The sequence below is a fragment of the Rhinoderma darwinii genome, chromosome 1, assembly GCF_050947455.1.
Source record: "Rhinoderma darwinii isolate aRhiDar2 chromosome 1, aRhiDar2.hap1, whole genome shotgun sequence".
NCBI classification, from domain to species: domain Eukaryota; kingdom Metazoa; phylum Chordata; class Amphibia; order Anura; family Rhinodermatidae; genus Rhinoderma; species Rhinoderma darwinii.
Window position 1 is genome coordinate 362,525,556 of NC_134687.1, and position 25,884 is coordinate 362,551,439.

General features: G+C 43.4%; 1 protein-coding gene across 1 annotated transcript in view; it reads right to left on the reverse strand.

Annotated features, from left to right (window-relative positions):
- Positions 1-25,884, reverse strand: part of KDM4C (lysine demethylase 4C) — a 563,556-nt gene that overhangs the window by 511,443 nt on the left and 26,229 nt on the right. The window contains exon 5 of the mRNA XM_075827279.1: positions 19,672-19,865. Coding sequence (XP_075683394.1) covers positions 19,672-19,865 — 194 coding nt within the window. The remainder of the gene's footprint in view (positions 1-19,671; positions 19,866-25,884) is intronic.

Sequence of the window (25,884 nt, forward strand, 5' to 3'; positions counted from 1 at the left end):
CAGCCCGCTTCCCCAGTAGATAGCAGCACACTCCACCCCCCCCCCCCGCCCCTTGTACTTCGCGCCACACTGTGAACAGACCGGTGAGCGGTAGCCTACCGCTACCACTCTCCGCTCTGCCTGGTGTGACTTACCGGAGGAGCCAAGGAGGTCATGCGGCGCAGGCAGCGGCGGAGTTCCTTCAGACTAGGGTTGGTGACAGCCAGGGCCGGCCTTAGCGTGGATGGCACCCTGTGCAGGACTCTCTATTGCCACCCCCTACACAAACCAAAAATGAACCACATACATGGACAAGCTGGAACATATATACTGTACATACATAAAGACAGATATTTAGACATACAGGCAAATATACATACACACATTCTGGAATACATACAGGTAAATATATAGGACGTACAGACACATACACACACACACACACACACACACACACACACAGGCAGATAAATACACAGATAGGAACATACAGTGAAGGAAATAAGTATTTGATCCCTTGCGGATTTTGTAAGTTTGCCCACTGTCAAAGACATGAACAGTCTAGAATTTTTAGGCTAGGTTAATTTTACCAGTGAGAGATAGATTATATAAAAAAAAAAAAAACAGAAAGATCACATAGTCAAAATTATATATATTTATTTGCATTGTGCACAGAGAAATAAAGTATTTGATCCCGTACCAACCATTAAGAGTTCAGCCTCCTCCAGACCAGTTACACGCTCCAAATCAACTTGGTGCCTGCATTAAAGACAGCTGTCTTAAATGGTCACCTGTATAAAAGACTCCTGTCCACAGACTCAATCAATCAGTCTGACTAACCTCTACAACATGGGCAAGACCAAAGAGCTTTCTAAAGATGTCAGGGACAAGATCATAGACCTGCACAAGGCTGGAATTGGCTACAAAACCATAAGTAAGACGCTGGGTGAGAAGGAGACAACTGTTGATGCAATAGTAAGAAAATGGAAGACATACAAAATGACTGTCAATCGACATCGATCTGGGGCTCCATGAAAAATCTCACCTCGTGGGGTATCCTTGATCCTGAGGAAGGTGAGAGCTCAGCCGAAAACGGGGGGAACTTGTTTTTTTTTTCAAATATATTTTTATTATTCAAAGCCAGAACAGTTACAAGTATGCAGTGTGTGTCATACATACAATAATACGTACATCAAATAACAATGTGTTCCAGCTTCAAAATTATTTTCCATTTTACTTGTCATCATTAAGTTACAAAGCAATTAATAAGGCAAAACAAAGCCAACAATTCCCTTCCCTCCCCCCCCCCCCCAACTCTCCTCCATCTAGGTGAACATTTTCTCAACTAGCTATCAGCATGCCTAACGTGCCCTGGATACTCAGAACTATTCCATGATGTGTGTCGAAATGTGCGCATGAACACCCCTATCTCTGCTGTGGGATAATGTTGTTCAATGAATGTACGCCAAGTTTTAAAAAATTGTTCTGTAGACCTTTCTTTGTGTCTTTCTAGGTCCGTTTTATCATATCCCAATAAAGTCTTGAGTAGTCACGACCTCCGAAATTTCCGGGACCGATGCCTGTAGCCAGTGGCGCAAGATGCACTTCTTGATAGCCAATAATGCCATATGTATTCCTTTCCGGGCCACTATAGGTGGTCCCCCCCCACCTGGATCCAAGGGGATATAGTGAAACAGCACTGCTTGTGGGTTCGCGTGCACCTCCTCCCCCCAGGTGTCTTTAATAAATTGGAGAGCAAGATCCCAAAACGTCCGAATTTGTGGACACAACCACATCCCGTGAAGTAAATTAGCTTTGTGTAAGTCGCATTTAGGACAACTACGCAGATAGTGTGCTGGAGCGTCCCTATAGGATAAATTAAAGGCGTATGTCGCTCTGTGCATAAGCCGGAAGTGCATCTCACGCCACTGTTCATTTATCATGACCTTCCTCACCCTCTCCCATCCATCTCGAATTTTGCTGGAGATTTCTGGATCCTCCAGCTCCACCTCCCACGTTCTAAAGCAAGAAGTACTAAAGGAATCAAGATGAGCATTCCGAAGTTTACCATAAAGTACAGTAAAAAATAGTGTAGTACCGTGTTAGCCAGAGACAATATGAAATGTTAAATACTTTTGTGTCAAAAAAGACAAAAGTATAATAGGTATGATACCTTTATTGGCTAACCATAAAAGTTCTATATGCAAGCTTTCAGAGCACAGAGGCCCCTTCTTCAGGCAGTCATTTGTAAACTGCCTGAAGAAGGGGCCTCTGTGCTCTGAAAGCTTGCATATAGAACTTTTATGGTTAGCCAATAAAGGTATCATACCTATTATACTTTTGTCTTTTTTGACACAAAAGTATTTAACATTTCATGAAGTTTACCATACAAACTTGCAAGACTTCTTCCCGTACCACCCTGCGGCACCATCCCATCAAATGCTCCCCGCATCTCCACTACATCAATATTGCAGACTTTGGTTTTACATAGCTCTGTTACTTGAGCATATTGCAGATACGGATTTCCCCTCAGATTATATTTGCTAGAGACCTCCTGCCACGTAAGCCATCTTCCCTCCTCAACATTCATGAGTTGGCCCAGTACATTGATCCCTTCATCTCTCCACTGCGAAAACAATTTATTCTGACTCCCCTGTGGGAACATGGGGTTATCCCACAACGGCCAGAATTTAGAAAGACCATACGGAAGACCAAAAAGCTTCCGCACCGCCTTCCAGGCGCCGATTGTGTCTTTCAGCAACAGACTTGACATTAGTAGGCAGTTGAGCATATGGCAGATGTAACAGGGCCTGCAGCGGAACCGGTCCCGCCAAATCCTGCTCCAGCTGAACATTGGAGTACAAATTAGTGTTATGTATCCAATCCCCTATATGCCTGCAGATGGCCGCTAAATTGTAATATCTTATAAGTGGTAGCTGAATGCCTCCATCCACTTTGGGCAGTGCCAATTTTTTATATGCAATCCTAGGTCTCTTCTTTTGCCACAAGAATTGTAGAAATGCTGTCTGTAATTTCTGGTTATCTAGATGCTTGATCAATATGGGTATGGTTTGCATTGGATATAACAGACGAGCAAAGCTTATCATTTTTAAAAGAGCAGCTCTCCCAAACAATGACAACGGCAGTGACGCCCATCTATTTAGTTCCTTATGAATTTTTTCAAACAAGGGTGAATAATTTAGCTTATAGAGGGAAGAGGGAAATTTGCCTATTTTAATCCCCAGGTATGTGATATAAGATCTGGCTATTTCCACCGTACCCTGCAAGGGTGGTCTTGCCCCTGATTCCTTCAAGTAAAGTAATTGACTCTTTTGCGCATTGACTTTATAGCCTGAGAATGACCCAAAGTATCTTAACTACTCCAGCACCCCCCCCCCCCCCCCAAATGATCCCCAGGCGATTTTAGAAATAACAGAAGATCGTCAGCAAAGCATGGTAGTTTGATCTCCTGACTGCCAACCATTATCCCTTCAAAATCCCTGGAGGACAAAAGATGTCTCGCTAGTGGTTCCAAAGCCAAGTTAAACAGCAATGGAGACAGGGGGCATCCCTGCCTTGTTCCCTTCTGTAAATGTATCGGTGCTGAAAGAAAACCTGTGGTGAACACCCTAGCTAGAGGTTCTGAATAGAACGCTTCCAGGTAATTCCTAAACAATCCTTGTATCCCAAATCTATCTAGAACTAACCTCAGCCAATCCCAGTGGACATTATCGAAGGCCTATTCGGCATCTAGCGTTAAAAGTGCTGGCGAATCATGTCCCTCCATATTAGAAGTCCTCATTGCGTCTTGTACCGCCAAAACCGTGCGTATGTTTTTGACCGCCGATCTCCCCTTAACAAAACCCACCTGGTGTGGCCCAATCAAAGTCGGGAGAAACATGGCCAACCTGTCGGCCAGTATCTTCGACAATATTTTAACATCCTGATTTATCAGAGAGATTGGGCGATAACACCCCGGGTTAGCCGGGTCTTTCCCTTCCTTGTATAATACTTTGATATAAGCTACATTGCCCGATTTCAAGAATTCCTTACTTAACAGCATATGATTATACACCGGCAATAAAATGGGCGTGACTTCCTCCCTCATAAGTTTGTAAAAATCGCTAGAAAATCCATCTGGCCCTGGCGCTTTGTTATTCGTCAATGATTTAATGGTCGATATGATCTCTTGTTCCGTGATCAATGCATTTAATGCTTCTCTATCAGAGTCCGAGAGAGATGGTAACGTTAAGGAGTCCAGAAACTCCCTCCCCTCAGTCCTCTCCGATGTGTCCTGTGCATATAGCGCAGTGTAATAATCTCCCAGTATATCATTGACGATCTTTGGATCTTTCTGTACTTCCCCGTTCCCATCTCTCAACCCCCCTATGTGAGTCGGGCGAAATTGTCCTTTCGCCATTTTGGCCAGCAGGGATCCCGATTTGTTCCCATATCTAAAAAAATGCGCAGTTGTTTGCGCTCTCTGGAACCTTTCTTTTTTTATCCAGCCACATTTCAAACTCTGCCTTAGCCGTGAGCCAGTCCCCCCTAAGCGCTAGTGTAGAGTTTGCCAAGTACGCTGTGTATTTCATGCGAAGATTCCTACTAGACTCGTTATAATGCTTGTTGGTTTTTCGTTTAAGGGACGCCACATAAGAAATTATCCTCCCCCTCAGCACTGCCTTGGCTGTGTCCCAAAACAAGTGGCTGTTCTCTCTATGAGCTTGGTTTTCCTGACTATATTCCCATAACCACCCCTTCAAGCATGATTGAAAGGATTCATCAGTTGCCAAAAACGACGGAAAGTTCCACAATATATCCGACCCCCTTTTAAATGTATCTGCCAAGATCAGAGAAACCGGTGAATGGTCTGAAATCACCAAGTCCTCTATGCGAGCACTAAGGATCCTAGGGAGGAGCACCGGAGAAGCCATAAAGCAGTCAATGCGCGACCATGCGGTATGCACATGAGAAAAATGAGTGAATTCTCTACCTAATGGAAATTGTGTTCTCCATACATCTACCATGCCCGAAGAAGATAGTAATGGGGCCAAGACTTTATCTTGTGTTCTTTCAACCAATACCCTACCATCTCCCCTTCGCCTGTCCTCTGTTGTGCATAAGACTGAGTTAAGGTCCCCTCCCAGTAGAATCTGAGGTTCTTTATCCGCTAAAAGTTTTCCTTCCAGAAATTGAAAAAAGACCCGATTGTTGTCATTCGGTGCATATATACAGTACAAACTCACTCTCCCCATGGCGCCCTCTAAGATCGCATGTAAATATCTGCCCCCCCTCATCCCGCTCAGAAGTAATCACAGTACATTCAATTATTTTGTGTATGAGGAGTAAGGGTATGTGCACACACACTAATTACGTCCGTAATTGACGGACGTATTTCGGCCGCAAGTACCGGACCGAACACAGTGCAGGGAGCCGGGCTCCTAGCATCATACTTATGTACGATGCTAGGAGTCCCTGCCTCGCTGCAGGACAACTCTCCCGTACTGTAACCATGTTTTCAGTACGGGAGAGTTGTCCTGCAGCGAGGCAGGGACTCCTAGCATCGTACATAAGTATGATGCTAGGAGCCCGGCTCCCTGCACTGTGTTCGGTCTGGGACTTGCGGCCGAAATACGTCAGTCAATTACGGACGTAATTAGTGTGTGTGCACATACCCTAAGACGCCCGCCTTGCCATTAACTGCTGGAGAGCCCATTACTGTGCCCACCAATAATTTGCGCATTCTCTGGAAATCACGTTCCAATAGATGGGTTTCCTGCAAAATCGCTATATCCGCTTTTTCAGGTGGCGAAGAACCATCATGCGTTTATGTGGGGACTGCAGTCCCTTCACATTCCATGTTATTACTTTAGGCATCTCACAGTAATGCCAAAGCAAACCTCATCCACCGAGACCGTTTCCCCCCCTCCTTCCCCCCCCTAAACATAAAACAGAATTGAAACCCCAACAACAGATCATTACTAGTTTCAGACTTCTCTTTTTTCGCACATTTTAGCGTGAAATCTCTGTACATTCCACCACTAGAAACCCCTTGGTATACCATGAACCCCCTGTATACCCGGAAAGTATCAACAACACCTTACAGTCCCACCCGACTCCTTGCAAAAATTTCCTCAAGCCTCACTTCAGCTGCGCCCTCCCCCACCATTAACATCAGTAAACCTCAACCTCCGATGCACCGATAGGTATAACAATTATGTCTCAGACAATGCGAAACTTAAAATAACATGAGTCTCCTTCCATCACCGCCTGGGCATCTCCCTTCAATCCGGAGAAGAAGAGGTGAGACCCCTCCTGATACTCCTGTTTCTGGAACGTCCCCTGCGAGGCAGACCGTCCCTGTGTGTCTGACTATCGCCATTGTTGTCTTTGGACAAGCTTTCCACATATTTAGCCGCCTCCCCTGGAGAAGAAAACGATTCCACCCCACCACCGGGCTCGAAGATCCTGAGAATGGCGGGAAACATCAAAGAGAACCGAATGCGTTTCTGGACCAGTAGAGAGCACACCGTGCTAAAAGCCCGCCGCTTACGTGTAACCTCAGCCGAGTAATCTCCAAACATTAAGATTCTGTTGCCTCGTACTCACTTGTGCCGATGACCTTCGGTAGGCCTGTAACACATTCGTTTTATCCACATAGTCCAGGTACTTCACAATGACTGGTCGTGGCCGTGCTGGGGCGCCATCTTGGGTCACACTTCTCATCGGTCCCACTCTATGAGCTCTCTCCGCTCTCAGCGGGGCTGGCAATCCCAGCGCCTGAGGCAACTCCACCGCACACAACTTTAGCAGCTGGCCTGCTGGTATAGACTCTGGGAGCCCAATACTACGTAAATTGCTCCTCCTCGAGCGATTCTCCAGGTCATCCACTTTATCAACCAGCTGTAGATTACAAGCTATCACCTTCTTCACCTCCTCCTGCGTTCCCGCTAGCTCATCCTCCAATAAACTGAACCGTTGTTCCAAATCGTTAATTCGTTCCGCCTGAGCTGAAACATCCGACTGAATTTGGTGCAATAATTTCGACACCGTCGCCTCCAAAGAAGCTGTGATATCTGGGGCTATAAGTTTCGCTACTTCCCTGGCCAAGACTCGACATGAAATGTCCATATTGTGAAACATAGTCTCAGGCTCACCTTCTTCCACTTCTGGCTGCACCAGAGGAGGTTGTGATGCCGAGCACGAGCTCGTACTCCTCGTGTTCCTGGCCGGCTCAGGCGCCATTTTCCCCAGCGGCAGCATGTCGTCAGTCCGCAGGGCCTGTGATTTTAATCCTGGGGTCCCGGTTTTCACCAGGTATCTCTCCATACGCCGGAGAGAAGCCTGTACGTAGGGTTGTCGGCCAGCAGCCTCAAGTCGGGTATCAAAGCCTCGGGACCCCGGTTTTTGAGTCGGGTTAACGGAGCTCTCCTTACTCGCGTCTACTCATGTGCGCGCCGGAACCGGAAGTCTGGGGGAACTTGTTAATGATCTCAAGGCAGCTGGGACCACAGTCACCAAGAAAACCATTGGTAACACATTACGCCGTAATGGATTAAAATCCTGCAGTGCCCGCAAGGTCCCCCTGCTCAAGAAGGCACATGTACAGGCCCGTCTGAAGTTTGCAAATGAACATCTGGATGATTCTGAGAGTGATTGGGAGAAGGTGCTGTGGTCAGATGAGACTAAAATTGAGCTCTTTGGCATTAACTCAACTCGCCGTGTTTGGAGGAAGAGAAATGCTGCCTATGACCCAAAGAACACCGTCCCCACTGTCAAGCATGGAGGTGGAAACATTAGGTTTTGGGGGTGTTTCTCTGCTAAGGACACAGGACTACTTCACTGCATCAATGGGAGAATGGATGGAGCCATGTAACGTCAAATCCTGAGTGACAACCTCCTTCCCTCCAACAGGACATTAAAAATGGCTCGTGGCTGGGACTTCCAGCACGACAATGACCCGAAACATACAGCCAAGGCAACAAAGGAGTGGCTCAAAAAGAAGCACATTAAGGTCATGGAGTGGCCTAGCCAGTCTCCAGACCTTAATCCCATCGATAACTTATGGAGGGAGCTGAAGATCAGAGCTGCCAAGCGACAGCCTCGAAATCTTAATGATTTACAGATGATCTGCAAAGAGGAGTGGGCCAAAATTCCATCTAACCTGTGTGCAAACATCATCAACTACAAAAAAAACGTCTGACTGCTGTGCTTGCCAACAAGGGTTTTGCCACCAAGTATTAAGGCTTGTTTGCCAAAGGGAGCAAATACTTATTTCTCTATGCACAATGAAAATAAATATATATAATTTTGACTATGTGATTTTCTTAGAATATATATATATATATATATATATATATATAAAATCTATCTCTCACTGGTAAAATTAACCTAGCCTAAAAATTCTAGACTGTTCATGTCTTTGACAGTGGGCAAACTTATAAAATCAGCAAGGGATCAAATACTTGATACATAAAAGGCACATATATACAAGCACAAAGACACATTCACAAACAGACCTCTTATATACGCACACAGGCACATATGTACACAGCACAGATAATGTAGAAGTTACCTGCTGTCCTATATAACAACACAGTGATAACTCTGAGTACAGATAATGTAGTAGTGTTGCTTGCAGTCCTATGTAAGACCACAGATAATGTAGATGTTACCTGCAGTCCTATGTAACACCACAGATAACGCAGTGATAATGTTCTGAGTACAGATAATGTAGTTATGTCACCTGAAGTCGTATGTAACACCACAGATAACACAAGTATAACTCAGTGAGTACAAATAATGTAGTAGTGTTACCTGCAATCCTATGGAACATCACAGATAACACAGGTATAACTCCGCGAGTACAGATAATGTAGTTATGTCACCTGCAGTCCTATGTAACACCACAGGTAACACAGTGATAACTCTCTGAGTAAAGATAATGTAGTAGTGTTACCTGTAGTTCTATGTAACATCACAGATAAACACACAGTGATAACTCTAGAAGTACAGATAATGTAGTAGATGTAAGAGACAAAACACATGCAGAGAGACACACACACACACATAGACAGAGTCACACACCGTATACACACACATATACACACAGACACTCACCATGTCTCCTTGCTGACAGGTCCGGATGGGCTGTGGGCGGAGATTCCTCCTCTGCTTCTCGGCCGTGTGTAACAGCAGAGCACAGAGTAGAGGCAGAGCTGGAAGGGTGCAGCACGGGAATGGACCTGCCCCCTGACCCGAGTCATCTGACCTGATGTTACTGACGTGAGGTCAGGTGACAGATAAAGGTGACTGGAATGGTCCACTCCCTGGCCGTAACAAGACCCCAGTCAGAACGCCGCTGCGTAATTTCCTGGCTCTTCCTAAAGCTGCTGCAGGTGTCCGACATACGGGGCGCCTATCAGCAGCGATTAGCTGCTGTTCGGGCCCCCCCCCCCCTTCCCTACCACCTAGCTACGCCCCTGATGCAACAGATAGGAGATTTTTAAGTGACACACACTTCAGCATTCGGGCAGCCCTGTTTAGAGTTTGCATTGTCTACTGCTTTTTGGAAGAATGGCTGTTACTCCTCGAGGTTTCCACTTCACAATAATAGCTATTACAGTTGACCGGTGCAGATCTAGCAGATTAGACGTTTTACAAACTAACTGGTGGCAAAAATTTCATTATGACAGTGCCACGTTTAAAAGTCCATGAGCTCTTCAGTACGACCCATAGTCCTACTAATGTTTGTCTATAGAGATTTCATGACTGTATGCTTTATTTTATGCACCTGTTTGCAATGAGTGTGGCTCAAAACACATTAACTCAATAATTAGGAGGGGTGTCTACATACTTTTGTCACACATAGTGGAAATTTTTTTTTGCCCGTGACGTGTAAACTCCGCCTAAAGGTTAATTCTGTTTTGTTTGATAAAGACTGTCAGCATTAAAAAAAAAACAAAAAAAAAAAACCTGGCTGCTTTCTTCCAAAAACAGTACCACATCTACCCATGGGTTGGGTTAGGTATTGGAGCTCAGCTCCATTCAACGGAGCCAAACTGCAATACCAGACACAACCCATGGAAAGTTAAGAAAGCAGCCATGTTTTTCTAATCTTGGACAATCCCTTTAAACATATTTGGAAATAAAAAGTCTTCTATTTTCATTTCCGATCACTTCCTGAATTTTTCTTGGAAGTGAAATACACTCAACACTAAAAATGCAACACCAAGAAGGAAAAGTTTTAGTGTTGTGGAAAATCACAGTATCGATAGACATGTTAATGGTTATGCAAATGATAAAAAAAATGGAAACAAAATATTTCAAACATGTTTATTTATTCAGTATCGAGTTGGAGTGCCATGCGCAGAAAAAACACGCATTTACACGCCTTGGCATGCCATCAATGAGGTTATTAATGGTTTTATAAGGAATGCTAGGCCATGCTGAATGCACTTGGGCACACAAATCATCAAGATTGGCTGCTGGCAGCCCCCTCTGAAATTACCGACCAATTACATCAGAGATGTGCTCGATGGGAGACAAATCCAGAGATGCTGAAGGCCATAGTAGCACATTTAGGCCATGCAGGCTGCTCACAGTAGCACGAGCAACATGCTGCCTGGCGTTGTCCGGTTGAAAAAACGGCTTCTGGGACACTTTGGAGAAATGGCCGTACCACTGGCTCCACAAGCAAATCAATCTAATGCCAAGCTGTTAATTTACCTGAAGACTAGAGGGTCCGGCTACCATACATTATGCAACCCCACACCATAATCCTGGGAGTAGGACCATTGTAACGTTCCCCTGTGAATGCCTCTTCATGGCATTGCCGGTGTGGTCTCCAGACCAATCACTGGCTATCATTGCATCGGAGACAAAAGCGGGACTTATCGCTGAAGAGGATGAACCTTCATTCCAGCCTCCATTGCAATCTTGCTGCGCACCATGATATCCTTTTGAGAGTGGTGGCGTGTGGCCTATGGAACACCTGTAGTTGGACGTCTGGCTCGTAGCCCAATGTCGTGCAAACGCCTTCTGATTGTTTGTGTTGACACTGGTTGCTGCCCTAGGCTTGGGATGAGATGTCCAATTTTACTTACAGTTCAAAAAGGATCACTAAGTGCCATTCTTCCAATCAGACGATCCGTCCTTGGAGATTCGCCTCCGTGCACCGATCTGCCGGAGTGATAAATCAAGGTCTCTCAGTTCAAGGATTCTGTCCCTCTCCGTATGCGACAATAACTGGCACGTCAACAAACAGGAGGCATCGCACAATCATACCAAACCACTTGATCCGATTGAGATTTAATGTGGCTAAAAAACGTTGCTTTCAATCTGGCTATTATGCCCCTCCCACATGCCACAGATTGGAGCTAGGTGCTTGAAAATGTAATCATTTGCAGATCTTAGCGACAAGCGCTACTTTCTCGATACACAAAGCCTTACGGCTTGAACTTCTTGATGTTGTCATTTTAACGTTGAGTAGTGTATCCTCTTTAAAGTGGAAACGTGAGCAATTTTGACATCAGCTTGTGTTCCCCATAAAAAAAAATAAAAAAAATCCTGGAACATTTTTTTCTGAGACACTGCTTTGTGTTATTCCTTCTGGAAACGTATGAATAAATTGACAACTGCGCATTACCATTTCCCCTCGACAATATACATTTGTGGTACTGTTTGGACGGCATCACAGAGTGTACTGACACATTCCTCTGAAAAGGGGAATGGTAACACCCATTTATGAATGTATTCATATTTACAGGAGGAATAACAGAGAAATGGCACAATGCAGAGTTGTAAGAAAAGATGCTCCAGAATTGGTACTTCATAAAGAATACTAAGTAAAACAGACATTTCAGGAGAACTTACAGGTTCTATTCAATGTATAATAAGCTATGCATCTTAATACACTTTGTGTATCAAATGTTATATTTTTTTAAAAACACATCTGTTTGGTGTCGGTTAATGGAGATATTCTGGCTGACATATGAGGACTCCACCTAGCAGCTACCATATCGTGTCTGTGAGAAGTAACAAAAAAAAAAATGGTCTCTCGCTCTGTCCGAGCCAACAACCATTCACACTGCTTTCCTACTATTCTTCCAGGTAGGGGGTCATTATCCATGCAAGTGAGTGTGTTTTAAGTTTTTACGTGTGTATGCATATGTGTTTGCATGTATGTAATAAGTGCAGCAAGCGTGGTCGTGACATGCTGGTATTATTTGATAGCTGTATTTTAGTGCTGAATTAATACCTCCACACAGAGCCCATATATTACTGTTTGAGGTTATTAGTTGAGTATTTGTTTTAAGAGTGGTGGCATTGTTTAGGTGCAGTGCAGTATGGTTTTATAATTTATGCATTTTTTTCATGAAACCAGCACCATTTTCAGTCTTTGTTCAGCATTTTATGTTTTATACAAGATGTAAATAAGCCATTGTATTTGTGTATTCCACCACACGCAGATAGACAGACCTAACAGCACATGTCACATCTCAAAATGTGTTCCCTCAGCAGGCAGGATGCACAGCACTCTGCAGAGCTATTTCAAAATAATTTTACCCTTGAATAAAATCAAAAGGACTCGCCTACAGAAATGTTTTTTCAAGCGTGTGTACATCAGTTGAATTTTTCAGATGGGAAATCAATAGATAGAACATACTGTAGATGGAGTGTCGTCCAAATGAGGAAGCACCTAGAGGATTTGATGCCCGTCTTGTACGTTACAGATGGAGAAAAGCACCATGAGGAACTGTTCCAAAGGCAAAAAATATTCTGCAGAGCTAAAATTTTGCAAAATAAATCGAAAGGCAAAAGCTTAAGATGAGAAAAAAAAACAAAAAACTGAAGGGCAATGCTGCAGTCAAGTATGTGTTGAGTGGAACGATAATACAGTAAAAGATTGAAAATATGTTGCATGGCCTGATCAAGAAATCTTTAAAAAGGAAATATAAAGTCCCTGTGTAAAGTAATTAATTGCAGAATATTTCAGGACATATTAAGTTCCCCAAAAAGATAAAATAATCACCCCTGCAAAAAACGGGTTCTCTCAAAAACATTTGGCCAAACATACATAAAGAGCAAAAATGCAAAAGCAATCGTTCCTGAAAAAGGGATAACACGTTTATATTGAATATTCTGGGCAAAATCCAACCTTTAATAGCATTTCACAGTTCAAATCTAGTCACAGCCAAAAGTTAAGACTGACACAAATTCTGGTTTTCACAAAGTTTGCGGCTTCAGTGTTTTCCGATCTTTTAGGCCCGATTCAGACGAATGGGTCAGTTTTGCGTCAGCAAAAAACGGACTGTTTCATGCATTTCAGTTCCGTGCGGGATGAGTGTTCAGTTTAATTTTTTTTCTCATCATTTCTTTAGCAACTGGTGTGTGAAAAACAGACGGCACACAGATGTCATTCTTGCGCTGTCCGTGTTTTTCATGCACCCATTGACTTCAATGGGCGACGTGTTCCGCAAAAATGTACCGAAATAGGACATTCAGCGAGTTTCACGCAACGGACACACGCTGCATGAATAGCCCCATTGAATTGCATAGGTATGTGTGCTGTCGTTTTTTTTTGTTTTTGTTTTTTTTAACCGACAGCACACTGACGTATAACACGCTCGTCTGATTAAAGTCTTAGTCAGATTTTCTATGGTATACTGGAGGTACTATTAACCTGTTCACGCCGAAGGACGGATAGATCAGTCCTCTGCAGCTGCTAGTTCGCGCAGGAGGACAGCTATATCCGCCCTGTGATGGCGCGGGTACTGTCACTGTAGCCACGCGATCAGCGGCAGGAGCACGGCTGTTATACTCAGCCTGGCTCCTGCTGCAACTGCCGGAATCGAAGCGTGCTCCGATTCCGGCAGTTTAACCCATTAAATGACGCTGTCACTAGCGACATCTAATGTGTTTGACAGAGGGAGGGAGCTCCCTCTGTCACCCCATCGGCACCCCCGCAAATAAATCGCGGGGCGCTGTCAGGTTTCCATCGCAGCCGGGGGCCTAACAAAGACCCCCAGGTCTGCCTTCAGCAAATGCCGGAGGCATGGCCTAATAGATTGCCTGTCAGTTTTACACTGACCGTCAATAATGCTTTGGTATACTAAGTATACCAAAGCATCATATATGCGACCAGTAGATCGCATAGTGAAGTCCCCTAGTGGGGACTAAGAAAAAATTAAAAAAATTTAAAAAAAAGTAAAAAGCAGTTAAAAATGAAAAGTTAGTGAAAAAAAATTATAATAAGTTACAGTCAAAAATCAAGTAAAACTACTTTTTTTGCCCAAAAAGTGGTTTTATTTAGTAAAAGTGTCAAAACAAATAACACATACACATATATGGTATCCCCGCGATCGTAACAGCTTGAACAATAAAATGAACACATTAAACCGCTGGATGAACGGCGTCCAAAAAAAACGGAAAAATTATTTTCTCCCATTCCCCCCCATAAAAAATTAAATAAAGTTAATCCTATGTACCCCAAAATAGTACGAATGAAAACTACACACTGGCCCGCATAAATCAAGCCCACATACGGCCACCTAGACAGAAAAATAAAAAAATTACGTCTTTTTTTCTAAAAGGGTTTTTATTGTGCAAACGTAGGAAAACATAAAACCTTTACATATTTGATATCCCCGTAATCTTGCCGACCCATAGAATAAAGTTAACATGTTATTTACGCTGCATAGTAAACAGCGTAAATTTATAACGTGAAAATCAATGCTGGAATAGCAGCTTATTTTCAATTGTCTCCTAAAATAAAGTTAATAAAAAGTTAATCAATATATTATAAGCATCTAAAAATGGTACAATTACAAAATACAACTCGTCCCGCAAAAAACAAGCCCTTATACGGCTATGTCGACGGAATATAAAAAAAGTTACGACTCTTGGAATGCAACCGTGAAAAAACAAAAAATAATCCTTGGTCATTAACGTGCAAAATGGCCCGGTCATTAAGGGGTTAAAAGCATTTCATAGGTTTTTAAACCTTTATTGACAAATACATCAAGTTTACATGAAGACTCAATATTTACGGTGTTGATCCTTCTTTTTCAAGACTGCAATTCCCCCTGGCATGCTGGATATCAGCTTTTGGGCCAAATCCTGACTGATGTTAACCCATTCTTGCCTGATCAGTGCTTGGAGTTTATCACAATTTCTTTATTTTTGTTTGTCCCCCTGATTGAGGATTGACCATAGGTTCTCAATGGGATTGAGATCTGGGGAGTTTCCTGGCCATGGACCCAAAATGTCAATGTTTTGTTCAACGAGCCACTTGGTTATCACTTTTTCCTTGTGACATGGTTCTCCTTTATGCTGGATAAGCATTGTTCATCACCAAATTGCTCCTGGATTGTTGGGAGAAGTTGCTCTTGGAAAATGTTTAGATACCATTCTTTATTCATGGAAGTGTTCTTAAGCAAAATTGTGAGTGAGCCCACTCCCTTGGATGAAAAGCAACCCCACACATGAATGGTCTCAGGATGCTTTACTGTTGGCATGACACAGGTCTCATGGTAGCGCTGACCTTTCCTTCTCCGGACAATCTTTCTTTCAGATGTCCCAGTCTGAAGGGGGCTTAATCAGAGAAAATTACTTTACACCAGTCCAATCCCTGTACTTCCTGCAGAAGGTCAGCCTGGCCTTGATGTTTTTCGTGGAGAGAAGTGGCTTCTTTTCTGCCCTTCTTGACACTTGGCCAGCCTCCAAAAGCCTTCGCCTCACTGTGTCTGCAAATGCACGGACACCTGCCTGCTGCCATTCCTGAGCAAGCTTTTCACTGGTGTTGAACTGATCCCATAGCTGAATCCTCTTTAGGAGACGGTCCTGGCACTTGCTGGACTTCCTTGGGGCGCCATGAAGCCTTCACAGCAATTGAACATCTCTCCTTGAAGCTTTTGATGATCCGATAAATGATTGATTTAGGGGCAATCTTACAAGCAGCAATGTACTTGTCTGTAAAGCCCTTTTGATGCAAAGCAATGATGACTGAACGTGATTCCTTGGAGGGAACCATCGTTAACAGAAGAAGACAATTTCAAGCACCATCCGCCTTTTAGGCTATGTTCACACGGAGTATTTTGCAGAGTTTTTTGACGCGGAAACCGCGTCGCAAAACTCGGCAAAAACGGACCGAGAACGCCTCCCATTGATTTCAATGGGAGGCGTCGGCGTCTTTTTCCCGCGAGCAGTAAAACTGCCTCGCGGGAAAAAGCGACATGCCCTATCTTCGGGCGCTTCCGCCTCTGACCTCCCATTGACTTCAATGGGAGGCAGAGAAAGCGTATTTTGCGCTGTTTTATGCCCGCGGCGATCAATGGCCGCGGGCAAAAAACGGCGCGAAAATCGGCGTGCAGGGAGAGGAAAATCTGCCTCAAAGTTCCAAACTGAATTTTGAGGCAGATATTCCTCCCCCAAAATACTCCGTGTGAACATAGCCTAAATCTGCAACCAGTCTGCTTTTATAATTGAACCAGCATGACAGAGTGATATCAGCTGCCTTGTTAACACTTTCCCCTGAGCTAACGAAAAGATCACTGAAATGATGTTAGCAGATCATTTTGTGGCAGGGCTGAAATGCAGTGGAATGGCGTTTTTGTGATTAAGTTTATTTTCATGGCATGGAATGACTTTGCAATTAATTGCAGTTCATCTGATCACTCTTCATAATAATGTAGAGTTAATGCAAATTCCCAATATAAAAACTGAAGCAGCAAGCTGTGAAAACCAAAATTTGTGTCAGTTTCAAAACTTTTGGCCGGAACTGTACATACAGTATAATTTAGATAACCCAGCCTGCGTGTGACCTACAAGATGCTAGATTATCAGAAATTCCTAACTACTAGATAGTTAAAATGTCCAAGAAAGCTGGTCCTACTCCATTTAGGCCGATTTCACAGGAGTGTAATACAGGCACACTTGTGGTCCCCTTATTAGGGACTCATGATGCGGTTAGTTCAAGTGATCATACCTGTAGTAAGAACAGGTTAGCAGCCGTAAGACAGGAGAAGAAATGTGCCTGTATTACACCCCTGTGAAAATCGGCCTTAGGCCAGGATGCAGATTTTGATGAAGTTTTGAGCCAAAGCCAGATGTGGGTCCAAAAGGAAGGAAAGGTATAAAAGAAAAAAGACTGATGCATCGCTTTTCCTTTACGTCCACTTCGGTCTTTGTAAAAAAAAAAAAAAAAGAGAGAGAAGGAGGAGACGACAAAAAAGTGCCACAAAAACTGCATCAAAACGGTGTGTTTAATACTGGCCTAAGATTTACTTTACTGGGAACATTGCTAGTGACCTACCCATCTCTAAGCAGACATCATAGATAGTGAGACCACTGCACTAAACGTGTGTATAGCGTCAGATAGCACCAGATACGTGGAAGGATGGGCTATCAGCACCATTAGCGCTCGTCTATGCAGTTTTCCAGCACGGCTAAGTGTTTGTTTCAAAATTGGTGCGCCGGATACTCTTTTACACTGCACTAAATGGTTAGCAATGTCTTCATAGCAGGAATGGGATTAACTTGGGTAGTGGCATCCTGGTTTATTACTAAACTATCTGGTCCTGATGAATACAACTGGCTTATAACGGTATAAAGGTTTTTCACAGTGTGTGAACGTTGTTCCAGAAACCGCATTCAGATGCATAGGATGCGAATTGTCATCGGACTTCACGGGTATTTTGCAACCGGAATTTGTGTCACATTCGACACGTGTGAACGGGGCTTAAAGCCGCGGACAGTCATAAATTTGAGCCTGTAAGCTTCTGATGGATTCTCAGCAACAGCCCTGTAATACACAGCTAAACTGGCAATTAACATTTAACATGCATTTTCAATTATAAATATTTTGATTTTAGTTCCGAAGTTCTATGCTAATTCCATAGTATAGCTTAATAAAGGTTGGAGTGAAGTTGCAATAACACCTCTACAGGAATCAGCGTTCAGGACAGGCTCCTAAACGCTTTAAAAACAGTCTCATGGGTATTCTTATGCAAAAGACTGAATTCATTTTGAGCTAGAGGACGGCGCTGGCAGCACATTACTACAGGTAATATAAAGTACATATGGAGAGATTCTCAGAACCTTTCTTTATATACATCTTTAAACTCTCAAACCATGCTGCCAGCGCAGCACTGCCAGACTCCGAATTATGTCAGTCAGGCGCTGGCACATTGAACCTATAAGGCTCTATGTGGGCACCTCTGCAGAATCATTAGGAGCCACACTGCGGTCCCGTGCTAGCAGCACCCAGGATTTACAAGGGCGGATAGGGACATAGGAGGAGGGAGACAAGACTGTGGCAGTGCCCGGTCAGTCTACCAGAGCTGGAGTTAAGAAGATCGCCAGGACGGCTGTGGTCCTTTCCCAGCACATTAATGAGGAGGAGGCAATAGAGGCAGGGGATTAATCACCCTCTCCCTAGCTCCCGTGTTTGTGCCCGTGCGTATTGTCCAACAGGGTGATCCCCTAGGGTCATTTGCCCCTCCTCCGTGTCTACTGCTGACCCCCATCACCTACCTAACGGAGGGCTTTCTTTCTACAGCTAACCGATTTGCTTAATTGGGTTAAATGGTCGTGGTAAAAAAAAAAAAAAAAGTGGCCTTTTTTTTGCCTGAAACCGTTGCATTACTGCACCATTTTGGTGCAATTTTGGAAAAATTGAGACAAACTTGTGCAGTTTTTCCACAGTTCCAGGCAAAAAAAAACAACAAATTTTCAGCGCTACGTGTGAACCCAGCTTAACTGTAATGGGATCTGTAAAAATCATCGTGTGTGTATCTAACACATTTGAACGTGCATTTTTTGTGTTTTAAGCTATACAACACCCCCCCTGAACCACAGATTTCCACAGTCTAAATACAATCGATGTCTGGGGTCGACAAGCAGGGCACATACCTGAATTAACATGGTCTTCTGCAGTGGCCCCCGAGTGACAGATTTTATTTTTCAAGAAAGGTAGTGTCCCACACTTAAGTTCAGTGTGTAATATAAAAATAGCGAGTTTAGGTAATTCTAAACTTAAGAATTCTTTCATTCATAAGTATTAGATATAGTAAGGTTTCCCTGCATAAATAGCAAGTTTTTAACAGCACGTATCACTGTGTATTATTTAGAATTAAACGCAAATTACATACACCTCCTTGGCTAAAAATACGCCGCAAAAATGTTGAGAAGTAGATTTAACTAAATATGTAGTGCGACCTCTGGCTGGGGTACGGTTTTTTCTGACACAGAGCTCCATATCGCCTGTGCAAAGATCACGTTTTCACTGCCTGCAGTCACCACTAGGGAGAGCTTACAGCACACAAATGTATACAGATCCCATTGAACACAAATCTTTATGCAGTAAGATCCTAAACAAACCCATTTTAGTGGCACCCTGAACAAGCGTTTGAGTGGCTGCTCGGAACCTACAGGCTTGTTACTCTTATGCTCCAAGTCCGTCATAGTGGCAGATTCCCTTTAACATTATGGCTACGAAGGAATTTTGGAGCACTGGATAATTAAAAAAAAAAAAAAAAGGTACATCATTTTTTTTTAAGGAAAAAATAACATACAAGAGTTGAATACATATAAAGATACTTTAGGAAATTTAAGTCAGCACAGAATGGTGGACCAAAAACAAATATATAATGTTCAAGGATATGTGCAATAATAAAAGCTTAAAGATTTTACCATGACTTGGGTTCCCCAAAATGGAGGTAGTTTATGCTGTAAAGATCCATGTCTTCAGTATGCCAGGCAAATGTCGTTTTCCACATTCCAAAATAGAGATATGGAGTATTGACACCCTCGATAGAAATCCCACATTGTTCTCCTACAACATCCAGGATGGTGTTTAAACGTGAAATATTCCACTCATCTATGCCCTGTGGTAAAGAAAACCATAAAAGATGAGAAAACGTATTTACAGTGCCCAGCTCCTTGTGACGTAATGGCATAGCAAGTCCTCAATCCACAGTTGCAATTGATATAGTGTGTCGTCCTTTGCCCAACATTTAAAAGTGTAATGTTCACAAATTTCTAATGGCCGCATAATATTTCCACATTGTAAATCCGCATGCATTTTTACATGTGGATTGAGATGAATATTTCCCCCATTCAATTGGAATGGGTGAAAACCCTAAATAGTCCACTGGAGATCCATGATGGATAGTGAAAGCTGCAGATTTGAAATTCTGTGAAACTCTGCAGAATATCCTAAAAACTGAACCATGTTCAACAGAAAAACAAGACAAAAAACATCTAAAACTGGGAGGGGGGGGGGGGGGGATTTTATATTATACACCCAACCAACCTTCAAAAGTATCTATAAACAAAGTAAAAATCAGATCACTATGAAGACAATCCCTGTTCATATACTATATATATATATATATATATATATATATATATATATATATATATATATATATATATATATATATATATATATATTAGGGCGTATAGATGCTCGGGGGTCCCCTCTATGAGCCAGAATGGAGAGTCGCTCTGTAAGAGCCGCTCCTGTTCCATTCATCTGAATGGCTGCCATGTACTACATTCCCTCTGCAGTAGCTGCTTCAGGGACAACGAAGGACTGGTCGTGAAGTGTTGCCAGGGGGTGGTTGGAGTTGGTCCCATGGTGATCAGATGATTGATGTGACAACTTCCATATGGAAGTGCATATCATTGCGGAGACAACCCCTTTAACATTTTTTTCTCCACTGATCTCCAATCTTAAACATGCAGTGCAGAAAAGGAAAAGGAGGGATAAAATGGTCATTGCTCCTTCCAGCCATTCACTTTAAATCAGCTACAAAGAGACCATATCAGTGGATGTGTTCATTTTGGCATCAGATAACATCACTGATAATCCATAAGAAATAAAAATGTTGCACCTGCACAGAACATACAGGTTTGGGTGTATGAAAAGGATACCATAGTAAGGTAAAACAACGGTGTTCACATTTTACCAAAAATACGCCTGTTAGAAGTTTATATTCACAGCACTGTTTAATATAGCGGAGATCAATGTTACCTATGGGCTGCCTCCACACTGGTACAGAAAATGTGATGTATTAGATAACGGGGGTTATTAATGTAGAGCCAGATAAGCGCAGCAGCAGTATAGAGTTAGCACAGAACATACAATGATACAATACACTCAAGTTAGACTTGATCCTGTTTGCGATCACATTTATCACATACTGAGCTCCTACAGTCCACTCCCTGACCTTTCAGAAATTACTAACTGTCCCTTATCTCTGGAAATACTAAATTGTAGGTCAAGCAGTGAACATATCAGTATTGCAGTCCCAAAACAATAGTGTGCTGACATTAGTGTCAGATAAGGTAGACAGACAAAGTAACACTAAAAAAAAACACTCAATTTGAAAACAAAAACATTTATTATGACATTAATTCATATACAACTAGCCTTTTCCATACCTTAAATAAAAGAAATACGTACTTTGCCAGTACCAATGGTGTTTCTGTTAAAGTGTGTTTCCACTTACTTAAAGGAACAGTGTTACCACAAAAAAATTGTTAATATGTTAAAGATATTAGTGCTTTATTAAAAACGTTTGGATTAATTTGTGTGTTTGTGTGTTACTTTTCCTTATTTTTACACTTTTTCTTCCCTATGGGGGCTGCCATTTTTTTTTCCATTTCTGTATGTGTCGATTAACGACACATACAGACATGGAATACGGCATCTCCAGTCCCATAGGGACTGCGAACGGGGCCCGTTCCATCCACTAACATGTACGCCGCTGTGTGGGAACGGCGCATGCGCCGCTCCCACACAGTTCAATTTGAAATGCGCGCCATCCGGCGCCATTTCACTGTGGACCGGAAGTCGCGGCCGGACAGTAAGATTACTACTTCCGGTCGCGGCTTCCGGACTTGTGCACATGGAGCAGCGGCAGCAGACGGAGTGGATGGACCGGAGGGAGAGGCGGCGACTGGAGCAGGTAAGTTATTTCTATGTATGTTCGTGTTTCAGTGTGTTTACTACTGTATGTAAACCTTCTACACTGTGTGTTAGCTCAAAATATGGCGACACACGGTGTAGGAGGTTAGACCGTTCAAACCCCTCGTTTCTCCCGGCACTAGCCAGGATAAAGGAGGGGGGGGATTCTCAGAGCTCACTAGAGCGAGGGATTTTTACCCAATTTTGCAGCATAAAGCAATGTGGTTGCTTTACCACATGCAATGCTGCAATTTTGGGAATGGCTCCATCTAGTGACCAGCAATGGGAAATATTATAAATTAGAATCCAATTGAATCCAATTTATAATATTTCCTGACTCGAGAAAAAAAATAAAAAATTAGAACAATGTTTAATCACCTATACACTAATTGTTTAACTAAAAAAAAAAAAAATGTTTTGCTGGCAACACATTCCCTTTAAATGCTGAACACAGACCTATTTAACAAATCTCATCCACATGCTGCGGACATTTTCCGTGCAGGCATTAATCCGTGTTGCAGATTTTTAAATCCGCAGAATGTCAATTTCAAAATTGAAGAAAGTGCATAGATATGTTGTGGAATTTCCCCATTGCTTTCAATGGGGAAGCAACAAATCTGCAAGCAAATGCTAATGTTGCGGATCTTGCTGTGGATTACAGCGGTTACATGTGACACACATCATCTCTGGAGGCCGGCTGTGCAGAAACCGGCAGGGACCAAGGAAGCATTGCAACAAGGGGCGCCAGGGGAAGAGTATAGCGTTTGGATGGCGTTTTGTTTTTAGACATATGGCTGTTGTCTGCAGGGAAATCCGCTATAGGAGGAAGCTGTAATACTGTGCTCACGGCTACGAATGTGTCACCATTGTACAGTAAGGAGCAGTGTAAGCCAGGACTGGGAGGCTGCGGCCCCTTCAGCCGAGGGTCACCCCCCCCCCCCCCCCACCACCAATCAGATATTGATGGCTCATCCTGAGGATAGGCCTTCAATTATCTGTCACCAGACAACCCCTTTCAAAAAGCGTTTAACCCCTTCCCGACATTTGTCGTATGGACACATAATGGAAAGCTAATGCTTCCCGCATTTGCCGCATCCATACGACAAATGGATGACACGGGCTGAGAAGCTGATCCGTGTCCTCATCCGCTGGTGTCAGCTGCATGTTACAGCTGACACCCTGGGGTAATGGGACCTAAGTTAGCTTCAATCCCCACCATTAACACCTTAAATGCAGCGGTCAAAAGCGATCACTGCATTTAAGGTGTTTGTAGCTTATTAGTACCCCAGCAACTAAATTGCCGGGGTGCCGGTGGCTGCAATGGCAACCGGAGGCCTAATGCTGGCCTCCCGGTCTGCCTAGAACGGAAGCCGTTCAGGCCTCGCCCGGAGGCAGGGCCTAAAATGTTTCCGTAGCTGCCGGCAATATGGCGTCATCAGCGGTGGATGTCGGCTATATGCTACAGCTGACATCCACCTGCAATGGCAGGAACCGGACCTAGCTCCGATCCGTGCCATTAACCCCTTAGATCGGCAGCCCTGCAATGCGATTGCAGGTCTGCCGACTGCTGCTATGGCAACAGGAGGCCTAACAATGGCCACCTGCTCTGCCACTACGGCAGCCAATTAGGACTCACCCGGAGGCTAATCGGCTTGCGGTCAGTGAATGACTGACAGATCTAATACATAGCACTAAATAGGTAGTGCAATGTATTGGAGAAAAAAAAAACAAGACCGACAGTTTGACCTTCAAGTCCACTAGTGGCTAAAAAAGTAAAAAAAATAAAAAAAAAGTAAAAAGAAGTTGAAGAGCTAAAGAAGTTTCCAGTAATAAAACACAATCGCCCTTTTTCACTTATCAAGTCCCTTATTATTGAAAAAAAATAAAATAAAACCATACGTATTTGGTATCGCCACGACCTGAACTACAAAAATCTTGATATTTATTCAACGCGGTGAACGGCGTAAAAAAAAAAAAAAAAGTGTCAGAATTTCTGTTTTTTTGGTCACTTTGCCCTTTAAAAATATATTGCAGTTTTTCAAATGGGGTGACTTAAAGGGGTTTGTATTGTATGGGCTCCTCAAAGCCACTTCAGAACTGAACAGGTCCCTGTAAAAAATAGCCTTTTGAAATCTTCTTGAAAATGTGAGAAATTGCTGCTAAAGTTCTAAGCCTTTTAATGACCTAGAAAAATAAAAAAGTGTTATGGCAGGAAGGAGGTGAAGGGAACAAGTGAGCCCTAATCTACCCACCGCCCTGTCCCTGCCTACTTGCAACGACCCGTCCTAGGCGACGGGGTACAACTTGGCGGCGGTCCCTACGCTGACTAAGTGCAAGAGGATACCAACAGGGAACAAGCAAGGGAAGGGGCAGTAGCCCACGGAACACCGCGAGGAAACGGAGTGGTGAACGAGCCAGTCAGGATCAGGATGTAGTGGAGTATACAAACGCAGAGCACGGAGCAGGAAGCAAGCCAGGGGCAAAGCGAAGCAGGATAAGCGGGAACTGAAGCAAGGCAGAAGCAGGCTGGAGCAAGGCAGCAGTGGGGCCAGGAATCCAAGAAGAATAACAAGCAATGAGGAAGAGAAAACGGCAGGTATAAATGGACAGGGGGCGGAGCTAACTCCGACTGACCAGGCCGCGATAGGCTCCCCCACTCCTGAGCCTGCCACCCTGATTGGTGGGAGCCGGTGTCAGTCTAAGAGGTCTGGCCTCAGGTGTCGACTGATTAATCCCGGGAGTATACACAGACGTAGTGCCTGGCAGATCTTTACAAAAAGGATGTTAAAAAACGATGCCAATCTAAAGTAGGCATAAGGGAAATGTTAACTAGTCACTATTTTGTATGGTATAACTGCCTGTCTTACAAGCAGATACATTTACATTTAGAAAAATGCTAATTTTGCGCTAATTTTTGGTGTTTTTCACAATTAAATACTGAATGTATCTACCAAATTTTACCATTAACGTAAAGTCCAAGGGGTCATGAGAAAATCTCAGAAAATCGCTTAGATACGTAAAAAGCATTCCAAAGTGATTACCACATAAAGTGACACGTCAGATTTGAAAAATGGGGCTATGTCAGGAAGGTCAAAAGTGGCCACAGCGGGAAGGGGTTGAAAGAAACACTGATGCCGTAGCAAATGCCAAGAAAACAAAAACGAAAGACAACACTTGATATAAGATATGTGTCAAAAAGTCTTTAAAGAAGCACTCCGCTTAATTTTTTTTATTGCACCCTCCATTTGCACATAGGCGTTTCAGTGGGGTGCTGTGTGTAGAAATACTTACCGATCCCTGCATCTTGTCGTTTTTCAGCGCCGCTCACGTGATCTTCATTCTGACCTGGTCTGGAATCGCTGCTTTTCAGAAAACCGGAAGTAAGGTTATGAATGCATTCCTATGGAGCCTCGTTCTGGCCTTGTTCTGGCTCCCATAGGAATGCATTGAGAGCCAGAGTTCCGGTTTATTCAAAAAGCACAGTGACTCCAGACAAGTCAGAGGGAAGATCACGTGAGCGGCGCTGTACCCGAAAACGACAAGATGCGACGATCGGTAAGTATTTTTGCTCAAAGCACCCCACTTAAACACCAATGTACAAACGTAGGGTGCAATAAAAAATTATTAAGTGGAGTGCTCCTTTAAGGCTAAGATCACATCAGCGTTCTCATTTCTATTTATCTGCTCCTTCAAAAGAGCAGAAAAACTAAAATAATAACGTACCCCATTAACTTGAATGGAGTTCGTCGGTATAAAGTCAGGGTGTACGCCATTTTAAGAGAAAAATAGCGGCACATGCCTAAAAGGAAGAGATTCCCATTTGATACAACAATATTCTTATTAGGAAACACATACTGTACAAGTCTGACTGCCTCCTGATATTCATTCAGTGTGATGTGGAAAGACAACCGCAGAGTTTATCTCCACTGTCA